Genomic DNA, 12,798 nt, shown 5'->3' on the forward strand with positions numbered 1-12,798 from the left:
AAGTATACAACTAAATTACATGAAGAAAGGCTTGCATGGAGAATATTGCTGATGTCTAGATGAGATTAGATAGTCAGACACGCATACAACACAATTAACTGTCACCATTTGGATTGATTTAAGCATTGCTTTCATTGCATATGCTCCTCATTTAGTGTTCTTTTTATAATCATGTACTTTCACACGACACTGACTCAACATTTATTAAGGTTTTGGAGCCACTCGAGGATAAGTGTAAAAAAAAGAATTGTTGGTTAGATGATGATCGCCACCATAGGAGGGGGGATTGGAAATAGTGTGTGGAACAAGCAGATGGTTACATGAGAGAACTTGATTTTCTAAAAGAACGCGTCAGAAAGTATTTATTTACATTAGACTTGGAAACGACCATGCTGTAGTTGGTTGGGAAGCAGACTCGTGGTATCTTGACCCACAGATAGCGTGTTCTAGGAAAGAAACTTTGTTCATGGAAGTTCCGTTTGACTTTTGGTAAAGATAGAAAGAAATGAAATTTTGTTGCTGGGGCTGTAGCTATGAATACTTTTCATAAAGTGGAGGGGGCAGGGATTTGAGTTCAGTCAAACACTTACCATGAACATAGCAATACAAGAGAGAGACTAGCAACATTACCTTTGTGTTAACCCCATCGAATATCTCTGGTCAATATTAAAAAGAGGAGTTTATGAGGGAGGAGAGCAATTTACTTCAAAGGATGTCTTGTCGAGGAGTATAGTTGATGACTCCTTTTAAGATCAAAGAATTGATTTTCTCTGGAGACAAAAGGTTGTTTAAAGTTATTTAAAACATTGTTGATGTGTCGATAAATAATTTATATGAGGCCCATACCTAGGATATGTTTTTGTTTATTATTCTTTGACAGAAAAATATAATAAAAAGTAAAGTTCACAAGATAAGATGTTGTATTTTTGCACTAAAACAAAATTTTAAGAGACCTGCAATAAAGCGATGGACAGTGGAAATTCTTCAATAAAGAATAAACTGTTATAACGTTGTGAATATTGCATGAATTTGAATTAAATTTTTAGAAATAACTAACTTTAAAGGAGTCGTTTGATGATATAATTTTCATTTTGTTGGGACGTATATTTAGTGAAATATTGATATTTTACTAATCTGCAATAAAGCGATTGACACAGTATATATAAAGGTAATTTATATTAAAAAAAAATCTACAAAAACTTTACGTTGTTTCTGTGTTCATCTAAAACGAAAAGACATTATTCCTATGTGCATCTAAGACGAAAACTTCTCATGTGTAGGACACACTGCTGTGAGACTGTTTACCTGAAGACTACAACAAGATAACCTTTAAGTTTAATGTTAAGAAATACCTGTCAAATTCTTCTCTTACATAATCAAATTTTGTCCCGTCCGTCTTCTCCTAATCCAAACTAGCAACCTCGTTAACAGTTGATTTATTCGGACTACTGTTGTCGTCTTAAGTGTCATTTTCACAATGTTCCAGTCGATGTAACCTCTGACCTTTTTTGAGTGTATCTCGTCAAACTCGGGGAATTTTTCTGTTGAACTTGGAAATCTCTACAGAATTTTGAACAGCACGCTTATTTAATCCATGGTGTTGGCATGTTCTTATTCTGTCAGTCACGACTGAGTAAAAATCTTAAGTAATTTGCAATTGTATTTTGAGCATCACTCATCATACTGAGCATTGATTCAGGTATGTCCAAGGATGGAGTACTGTTGTCACATCTGGGCATGAGCTGCTTTGAGTTCAAAATAGACTTTGTAGCCTAGTGGGGATGCCCTTTTCTCTTCCCTGCAACCTCTTTCTCACAAAAGAGATGTTACGAGCCTGTCTCTGCTTTATCATTATTTTCATAGCAAGTGCTCATCTGAGCTCCAATCTATGGTCCCACCTCACCAAACTTGCATGAGAAACACTCGTCTAGCTGAAAACACTTATCAATAATTCCCCCTACTCTTTATCCGTGCCTAAACCTAAACGTAGATTCCATGAACAAAGCTTCTTTCTTAGATCTACACACCTGTGGAACTCTCTTCCGTTTGCCTGCTTTCCGTCTGACTATAATATGGTCGTCTTCAAGTCCAACGTAAATAAGTTCTTGAGGATCCGTCCCCCTTAAGTAATCCAATTTACCAAATTTCCACTACTAACGATTACTACGTCATTGTCCCATTGACCACTGTACACTTATTAACCCTTATCCCCGAGTGGCCTCTAAGCCTTGATAAATGGTGACTCTTTTGTAAAAAAAAAAAAAAATCTGTAACTTCTAAAACGATGTCACTTAGAACTGAATTTTACTTAATACATTATTAGTTATACCATGGCTTCTTATGGACAATGGTAGTATGAATTTTGGAAGCCTTAAACCTATTCTTGCTTTTAAATGTGCAGTCTTACTATGTATCACCATCACTACTTATTCCTACATATTACTATTTATACATGATGGACTCTCCTGTCGATTCGACACGTGAGCTTCTGGCACAACAACTAAGTTGCTCAGAAATCCACACAGATGATTTTTTATAGCGGTGAAGGCTTTGTGTAGAACCACCCACACTTTTTGGTATATTACTGCTAATTTTTGTCGGTGCAGATGACTGCCACAGGATAGGGTATACAGTAAACCACAGGTTTTTACATTAGTTTCCTTCTTTTAGATGCACATCTTAACGAAGACTGGAGATGCATCTCTCCCAGTGAATTAATGTGCTCCGGATACTAACCTGGAAATTTCTACGACTCGGTATGGTACATACAGCGCCTAGCCTTCCCAAATGATCACCCATCTGGTACTAGCCAGGCTCGACATTGCTTAACTGCGGTGATCTAGTGAGAACTGGTGTGTCAACATGATTGTGCCACACACACACACACACACGTGTGTGTACATGTGTGTGTGTGTGTGTGTGTGTGTGTGTATAATTCCAAGATGGCATAACTAAAAGAAAACAATTGCAACTTCTCTTCCAATTTTGTAATCATATTTCTTTATTTTCTTTTAAAGTTGATGAGTTCCTTTTGATAAGTTAAAGGTGGAATAAATTTAAAAAAATTGACATAATAATTACATGAATGATTCTGCGCTATGAAAGGTGCTGTCAAGAATTGAACATGTTTAACATGTTGAAAGAAATAAATGGTAAGGTGGACAACATCTTGACATTTGGTATATAGACTTTTTGTCATTTATTTATATGCATGTATGTGGATCTTTTTTTGTTGGTGATCTTATTATTTATACTTATAAGAATTCTATAAAGATTTCCGAATTCAACAAGATACACCCGAAGAATGTTGGTTATATCAGCTGAAATGTTGTGAGAATAGCACCCAAGCTGAACAATCTAAAAAATACAAATTATGAATCCTAATCTAAAAAATTAAGAAATCATTACCCCTTATCCACGAATGGCTTTTGGCCTTAGCAAGTGGTAACTCATTATTATAATCAAATTTTGTTATTAAAGTTCTGAATTTTTTATTACTTGTATTCTGAATTGTTTATATTACTTGTATTGAACGGACTAGTGTTCTCATCTTGAGTGTTATTTGAGTGTTGTTTGTTGTTTGGAAAAGGAAAGAGAAAAGTCATTGGCTCCGTTGAGATTTTTGTATTCTTTGAGTTAGTCTCTATTTTATGGCCATGGTTTCGTATCTGTGAAAAAATTAGTTGACAAAGAGGAGGCAATACTAATAAAAATCGACAGTGGATTATTCCCCTTTCATCGCCGAAATTTCCAGGGTGTACAATGTTTTATTTTCTCTACAATTAGAGGCTCTCAAATGCTACTAATCTCAAGACTTGGTAATTTTTTACATATGTGTTGCCTCCTTGAGTCGTCTGACCTTCCGCCTGCATCCCCATTAATTATGTTGACCTTGTTCCACAAAGGGAAGTGTGTTTCCTTTTCAAATGATATAAACAGATTTTGTTAGTCGATAAACATTCATGAGTAAGTTATTTAACTTTGCATTGGTTTGTCTCTTTACAGAACCCCCAACAAAATGGAGAATCAGAAGCAAATCCGGAAAACACAGAGGAGAACCAACCATCCATTATGAAGATGAATAACCAGCTTCCTCAAACAGATGTAGCAGACATGTCACTTGTTAGCTCTGGGGTTCCATTTTCAGATCAAGAATCCCACCCCCTGTCGGACAAAAAATATCCGATACAATCTCCAACACGAAGGAAGTCTTTAGAAAAAAAACAAGACTTAAATCAACAAGAAAACCTTAATGAATACAAAAATGACACTGCAATGAGGCAGACCCCAAACGCTGTTGATAATCAAATAAACAATACCTTAAAAGATAACCCGGTCACTGAACCTAATAAATCTGATCAATCAGTGAAATCAAATGGTGCAAGTGAAAACCATTGGCCAGAAAAATCTAGAAATGGGTTTGTTGGTAAAAGTCCTAAAGAGACAGTTTCTGCAAATGAGGATTTAGACTCAATGGATTATTCTGAATTGGAAGCATTGGAGAAAATGGTTGATCAGGATTTGCAGAGTTTAGTATCAGGAACTAATTCCGAAGAAAACATACCAGTCATAAACAAAGACCTTAAAAATAAAGTGCTCAGTGAAGAATTCCAAAGAAAAATCGACAGATTTTTAAACGATATCTGAAACACAAATACACAAGTGTATATACGATTTAAAGTGAATCTGAGTAAAAGCATCTTTGCTTCATCACGGATTAAAAAAAAAAACAAACAAAAAACAAGTGAAGCATGCATGGTCCCCCGTGAGTGCACAGTGAACGAAGCATAAAAAAAATGACTAAGTTCAGCATTTGCTTCCCCTCCCCATTTAGCCCCAAAAGTCCTCAAGGGACATCAAATCCTGGTGAAAATGAACAAACGGTGCTATTTTAGGCCTTAACATATGTAAATTTGAGTTCTGCATCATGCAAAAAAATAAATGACTAAGTCCATCATTTGCCCCCTCTTCCTGCCAAAAGTGCCCAAGGCCCTAACATATTTAAATTTGAGTTCAGCACCATGCAAAACTGCTAAATAAACATACACAGAAAATTTGGGACAAATATGGTAAAATAGTCCCAAAAATGGAGTGTTTTTATTAGCCCTAAAAGAACTCCTGGCGCACACCCAAGTGTTATTGCGAAGTATAGACAAACAAAATTATACAGAAATCAGTTAGTTACAACTTTTCAGAAAATTTTATCAAAATCCAAGGCATCGATTTTTTTAAATAAGCACAAAAATGTCAATTTTAGCCATTTTAACCCGAAAGGCACCCCTAGGGGGGCAAATCAGAGTTTTCCCCGGAAAATCCGTTCTGTTACTTTTTTACTCATATCATGTTTAAGATTTGTGCAAAATTTCAAAAAATTCCAAGGTTTAGTGTTTAGAGAAAAGTGTCGACAGATGAATGGGCAAGGGTGAATTTACAGATCCACCCTCCTTTTGTTGGGGGACCAAAAACAAAAAAAAAAACTGGTTACTTCCATATTTTTGCCTTGTGCCAGTTGTTTTAGTAATAAAGGATGCTTTGAAACGTGCATAAATTCTGACTCCTGCAACTTGATTTAAATGTTATTTTCTATCCATATACACTGATATGAATTGATTTTAATTTCATCAGCTGAAAAAATATTGAGCTTTCTCCTTTCTCTGCAAGTTTCAAAAGATTTGTACAGAGAACTCCAAGTGAGATTTTTCTAAAAGGGTTTTAAATAAATTAATTATACACAGAGTGGAACAATAAAAGTGTCACCCTCAAAAAAACAACACTACAGCTTTATTTTAAAACTTTTATTGAAAAATCAATTCAGGTAAGTTGATTATGTAGTAGAACTGACATCTATTCAATGTAGCCGTCTTCAGCCTCAATCACCACTTCGATACTGGTCCAGAACTGGGAGCATGCCTTTTCCACAAGCGCCGGTGGGAGCTTAACAGATAGTGGCGATCAGGTTGGTTTTGGTGCTGTGGGAGGTTATGTTGGTGATGTTCTCGACATATGACCAAATGAAGTAGCACGATATGGTTCAGATCGAGTGAGGTGGTGGGGGGTCAGTAATAGAAGGGTACAAAGTTGTAGCACTTCTTCTGAAGTCAAGCCTGGGTCTCTTTGGACTTGTGGACCGGTGCCCTGCTGCTACATTCAGGGTCTGCAGCCACCCGATTGCACCAGGGGATCACCACACTCTTCAGCACATCTAGGTACAGTTTGGTGTTGACTTTCAAACCGACTTCAAAGATGTAAGGTGACATGATATAGCTCTCACTTGATGACCATGGCCGGAAACTTTGTTTTCATCACCCTGGGCATGTCCCTGTTATTCGTGACAATCCAGCAATGCATTTTGAGGGTGCTGGCAATGGTCCTGTTGTCATAACTTGGATCGGTAGAGAGCATGAGTTGTACAGCGGCACATCTCTTATCTTGCTCGTTGAATATTGTGTCACTTTCAGACATGAAAGAAAGCTTATATCGCTTTTGGGATTTGTACACAACTGGCCAACTAGTAGATGGCCTGCAACAAAAAAAAGAAAGCCGGTTTGCATCAAACAGAAATGGAATCATGTTGTCTTTTCTGAGGCGATAATTTTATCGTTCCACCCTATAATTTATACACCTCTCCCTCTAGCTTTCTCTCTATATATATGTATAGAAAAATAGAAAGGCAAAAAAAATTAACACAAGAAGAAATAAAAATCAAACAAGAGATTGATTGGTTTCATCTGAATCAACAAATGTCTTCCGAAAAAGCAAAAACTATAATCTTCCCATTTATCCAAACAAAACTGGGCAATCTCTCGATCAATTTTTATTTCTTCCTGTGTTTGTTTTTCTTTTATGTCTTTCATTTTATGGCATATCATGTATTTTATTTTCATATATGGAAAATGAAAAAAGAGAAAACTAAAATTATTTATATATTCATCAATGTTTCATCTTTATTTCAAGACTTCCTTAAGATGATTGATTTGCAAAAGATAAAATAAGAGTACATCTTCAAATCAATCATCCCAATGATATCTGAAATAAAGATGTAACGTTCATGAATATATAAATACTTTTAGGCTTGGCTTTTTTTTCTCCCATCACAGAGGAATATTATTTTCATAATATATACATATACATATATATATATTTGGGTAGAGCACTGTCATAAATAAACTCACTCGCTACTTAATTGGCTGAAAAATGCGAAGCTTGCTGTTTGTTTATAAACAGGCGGTTTGAGCACTATAAAAGTGGTGGACAGATGTTTGCTTAAAATAGACATTCAGCGAGGTTATTTGCGGACATCGCTTCCGTGGTCGAGTGGTAGAACCGCTGACTGTCAACATGACGGTTCTAGGTTTAATCCTTGACTGGGGAGAGGTGCTAGTCTAGCGGCACTGATGAGTTGTGATACAACAAAACAGGACTGTATGTCGATGACTACATACATATATATATATATATATATATATACATATATATATATATATGTATACACACACACACACACACACACACACACACACACAGATTTATCCAGTATCACCTAGGTATCAAATAAGTTGAAAATAACTAATAAAACTTGGGAAAGGTATGAATTCTCTCATTCTCTCCATGTATATGTTAAATAGTACAAAAACTGTTCTTTCAACTATACGTTTACAAAATTAAAACATTTGTTTCAAAATATGGTTCTGTAAAGGTTGATAAACCATTAAACTAAATAACCCAACTCTTTACATTATTAAAACAGATAAATTTTATATGTTGGATCTTTCGGCTTGTGTGGTAATAAAACTTCTCTAATGTACTTGTGAAGTTAGGCTGCGTAAGATGTTTACTTTGATCAAAATTCATCGGATTATTTCAATTATTGATACTTATCGATAAAAAACCTATTTAAGAACGCTGCAAGGCACATTAAGTACCTTTGTGTGACATTTCATAAAAATCGGTCCAGCCATTTTCGATTCCATAGGAAACAAACATAGGTTGGCAGTATTTTGCGCGAACAGTTGGCAGAGATGGCGGAAATTTTCTGTTTCTATGTCTACCCTTGTAGCCATGTCACTAGTAAGGGTGCTGGAGGTAAACGTTTTGTCTGGGCTGACGTTATCCGCCTGATAGTCAGGGACACGAACCTTGGATTAACCACCAAGGAGGCTGTCCTATCAGCAGGTGCAAAGTACTGGAGTTGCTGTATTGCCATTTGGTGAATGGATTCTGGACCATGCAGTAGCTTTTGGTGGGGCCTCTCGATGCCATACTAGTGGGTAATTGTTACGGCTTTACCTTATCATTAGCTACAAATAAAAAAAAAAAAAATTCTTCGTTTCTTTTTCTCTCTTAGTTTCCCCTCTCTGTCCTGCTCTAAGTAAATCTGACGACCTAGTCCACAAATTCCAAAAATTCATCATGACAAGTTTCAAGAAAAAATACACGATTAAACCCGGTTCTCCAACTTCCAACGTAGACCCCTACTACCATGTCTCCTTCTCCAACATCAGGGGTCTTCGTTCTAACCTTCCAGAGGTTGAAACCCAATTACAGGAGACTAAACCAGACCTTTTATTTTTAAGTGAAACTGGCATTGGACAGGCTATTTCCCTAGAAGAGTTCGCAATTAAAGGATACTCTAACTTAACTTCTAAATCTGACCCCCAAGATCGCCATGGGCATGGAATATGTGCCTATATTAGGGATAACTTTCCATGTGGTAGGGACATCTCCCGGGAAGATCCTAACTTACCCTATATGTGCTTCCGGGTTGCTTTAGCTCACACTACGGCATTTATATTTACTCTCTATCGCCCCCATAACAGCGGAGTTACTATCTTTCAAAGCATATCTAAGAAAATTGACCAAGTCTTATCTGCTTATCCTTCAGCTAACATTCACGTATGTGGTGACTTCAATGTTCACAACGTCGAATGGTTGACCCACTCTAACAAGACCGATGATGAGGGAAGGTTCTGTCATGATTTCTCCATTGCCTATGACCTCACTCAGATTGTTCAGGAACCCACCTGTGTGTCCGACAATGATGGCCAGTATGCGAGCCTACTAGACCTTTTTCTCACAACTTGCCCTGAACTATGTTCAGTTTTGGTTCTGTCGCCTCTTGGATCTTCCGACCACTCTGTTGTATCAATTAAGATAAAAATGAAATGTAATAAGTCCCCAGACATACCTATCCATCGTACAGTCTATCGATACACTAAGGCTGACTGGGATAGCTTCCGTACATTTATATCTGATCTACCTCTGCATTCCATGTTTAAAAAGGATGTGTCCTCTATAGTATTAGACCTGACGGAATGGTTAATTGTAGATATTGACCGTTTCATACCCTCGAAAAAGTTTCAGCAAAAACCTAACAGCCAGCCATGGTTCTCTCCAGAATGTGCTGCTGCCATTGCGCACAGAAATCACTTTTTCCACTGTTTCCAACGTAATAGATGTATGAAAACTAAAGCCTCTTTCAGGACTGCCAGCAACCATTGTAAGAAAGTAATAAAGAATGAAAGAGAGTTGTATGCTCTATCTGTTAAGTCCAAAGTAGCTGAGCAGCGGCTTGGTTCCCACCAGTTTTGGCAAATAGCAAACAGAATCCTGAACAGAAGCGTGTGCTCCATCCCAACTATTATCAATGGACCTGAGGTAATCTCGTCAGCATCAGACAAAGCCAAACTCTTTGTCAAGAACTTCGCAGCTAATTCTACCCTTTGCGATCAAGGCTGCCAACCCCCAATATTTCCTCCTGTATCAGAAAACACGCTATGTGATATACGTATATCTGTACGTGATGTTGCCAAGCTAATCAAAAACTTTGATTCCAGTAAAGCAACTGGCCCTGACGGTATTCCAATTATAGTACTCAAAAAACTTCAACCAGAACTAGCGCCCATACTTACAAAACTGTTTAAACATTGTCTTAAGGAGAATAGTTTCCCATCTCCCTGGAAAATTTCATCAGTATGCCCTGTATTTAAGAATTCAGGTGATCGCTCATCCCCCTCTCAGTACAGGCCAATAAGTCTCCTGTGCGTCATGAGTAAGTTGCTGGAATCTGTATTAAATACAGAAGTAATCAAACATCTCAACAAAAATAACCTTCTTAGTGACACTCAATATGGTTTCCGTTCTGCTAGATCTACAGCAGATGTGCTTACAGTTATATCTCATAGGATTAGCAAATCTCTCGACGGAGGCAACCTTTCTAGGGCAATTGCTCTTGACATATCTAAGGCCTTTGATAGGGTATGGCATAAAGGTTTACTTCATAAGATCTCTAGCTATGGTATTGCTGGAAATGTCTTCTCAATTATTAAATCATTTCTTTCTGATAGGTTCATAAGAGTAGTAGTTGAGGGGCAAAAATCAGAAGCTCACAGTAATAATGCCGGTGTCCCTCAGGGGTCCATCCTGGGCCCAACTCTTTTCCTGATCTACATTAATGATCTTCCAAATCACATCCTTACATCATTTGTAGACATCTATGCTGACGACACTACCATTTATGGTAGCACATCTAAGACAGTAAACGACCTAGTTCTTTCCAATTCTCTCTCCTCTGATCTTGAGCACGTAGTACAATGGGGTAAAGAATGGCTGGTTACTTTTAATGCATCTAAAACCAAGCTTCTCTCTTTACATCATCAACATTCTGATCCACATCTGACATCAATTGAAATGAATGGCTCTCGTCTTCAGGAGGCCTCAAGTTTTGACAAACTTCTTGGCTTGACCATTACTCCTGATCTTAAATGGAACACGTACATCAAATCTGTTGCCAAGGCCGCTGGAAAAATGGTGGGATCTTTCTATCGATCCGGTAGATATCTCACTGCTGATGCAATTCTCTATCTATATAAGAGCCAGGTACGTCCAAGGATGGAATACTGTTGCCACATCTGGGCAGGAGCTGCTAGAAAGGACTTGGCCTGCCTTGATAGAGTTCAAAATAGACTTCGTATCCCCGTAGGAGATGTCCTTTTCTCTTCCTTACAACCTTTATCTCACAGACGAGATGTTGCGAGTTTGTCTCTGATGTATCGTTATTTTCATGGAAAGTGTTCGAATGAGCTTCAATCTATGGTCCCGCCTCGCCAAACTTTCACAAGAAACACTCGTCTAGCTGTAAACACTATCAATAATTCCCCCCACTCTTTATCTGTGCCTAAACCTAAACGTAGATTCCATGAACAAAGCTTTTTTCTTAGAACTGCACGCCTGTGGAATTGTCTTCCGTTTTCCTGCTTTCCGGCTGACTACAATATGGTTGTCTTCAAGTCTAACGTAAATAAGTTCTTGATGAGCCGTTCCATATAAGTTATCAACTTTACCAAATTTTCATTTCTAATGATTACTATATTGTCCAATTTCTACTGTACACTCTTTAACCCTTATCCTTGAGTGGCCTCTTGGCCTTGATAATGTGGTTATGCCTATGTAAAAAAAAAAAAAAAAAAAAAAAACTCACACACGAAGTTCCTTTTATATAACAATATACAAAGAATCATAAGTTTGAGGATGGCTTCTAGGCAGACCTGCACAATTTAAATGTCAAAAAAAAATTTTTTCTTCTTTTTTTCCTCCCAATTCTCTTTATCTTTTCATTTTTGCTGGGGATAGGACATTTTAACGGATACTAGACATTCACTTGCTATTTCAGACACTCCAACCGAGAGATCTTTATAAGATTCTAACTGTCCCTTCAAATGCAATTGTTTGTTTTACTCTTGCATTTAATTCATCAGGAAGATTTTGAAATTTTTTTTTTCATGAAAGTCTGATTGCTCCTATAATTACTGCACTGATGAAAATCTTAAGATTCCGCTGTCTTTTTACATAATTACATACTTTTATACATAAGACCTTGGCATTTTGTTATCTTTTCTCTCACAGCTCTATTTAAACCAGCATCATTAGAGACACTGACTTCAACTAGGGTTGTGTCTGTTGTATTTTAAGTTCGATTATTATTATTTAGATGATGAATGTTCTTTTGTTGTTCATGTTAAGAAGTGATGGGATGGAGACATTAACAAGTATATATAAAGAGAGAGAGAGTACATATAAATACACTTTGAGAAGGTGATTCGATATATAGATAGATAGACCGAGAGATTGGCATTTATGCTATTGACAGTTCTGTATGAAACGGGAGTGTTTATATAACATTTATAGTTTGACACATTCTTTCTAACACATATTTTTTAGATGATGATTTTATCAAAGGTTCTTATACATAAATGGACAATACGTTTTTCCGTTGAATTACAACACAAAGACGCATATTATGAAAAACATGATGATCATTTATTTCTTCCATATGACCGGTCATTGACTTTGCATCGAGGAATTCAAAGTCTTACATGATTTCTTCTTCTAACCTCGCTTCCAAGGTTCCATCAGCTCTCTCTCTCTCTCTTCTCCCCGACTCTGATCTGGCTCTCCGACTCTCTCTAACTAACTTTGAACTCTTTCCTATATTGAGAAATCACATGTATGTCTGGCCAACGTGACTATAATTCACGTGTCATCAACATGCGCGATTTGCACGTTTTTGAAACATTTCTGATGACCAGAAAATTTCCCATTTTCGTTTGTTGTTTTACAAAGGAATTTAACCTACTGATCTAATTCATATAACCCATATTTTATTATGCATTCTTTCTAACAATGTGCATAGTTTCCAGCCAAATTTGTATTTATTAAATATTTTAACAGAATCAACAATTTACTGGATATTCCATTTAAAACCTATTGTTCTTTAAAACTTATCTACAGGGTTCGATTCCC

General features: G+C 36.9%; 1 protein-coding gene across 1 annotated transcript in view; it reads left to right on the forward strand.

Annotated features, from left to right (window-relative positions):
- The window catches only part of LOC145284576 (uncharacterized), a 103,129-nt gene extending 96,564 nt beyond the window's left edge, over window positions 1-6,565 (forward strand). The window contains exon 4 of the mRNA XM_080133490.1: window positions 4,006-6,565. Within this exon, the coding sequence (XP_079989616.1) occupies window positions 4,006-4,647 (642 nt within the window). The 3' untranslated portion in view covers window positions 4,648-6,565. The remainder of the gene's footprint in view (window positions 1-4,005) is intronic.
- The last annotated feature ends 6,233 nt before the right edge of the window (window positions 6,566-12,798 follow it).

The sequence above is a fragment of the Euprymna scolopes genome, chromosome 9 (assembly GCF_053919585.1).
Source record: "Euprymna scolopes isolate OS-2025 chromosome 9, ASM5391958v1, whole genome shotgun sequence".
NCBI classification, from domain to species: Eukaryota; Metazoa; Mollusca; class Cephalopoda; order Sepiida; family Sepiolidae; genus Euprymna; species Euprymna scolopes.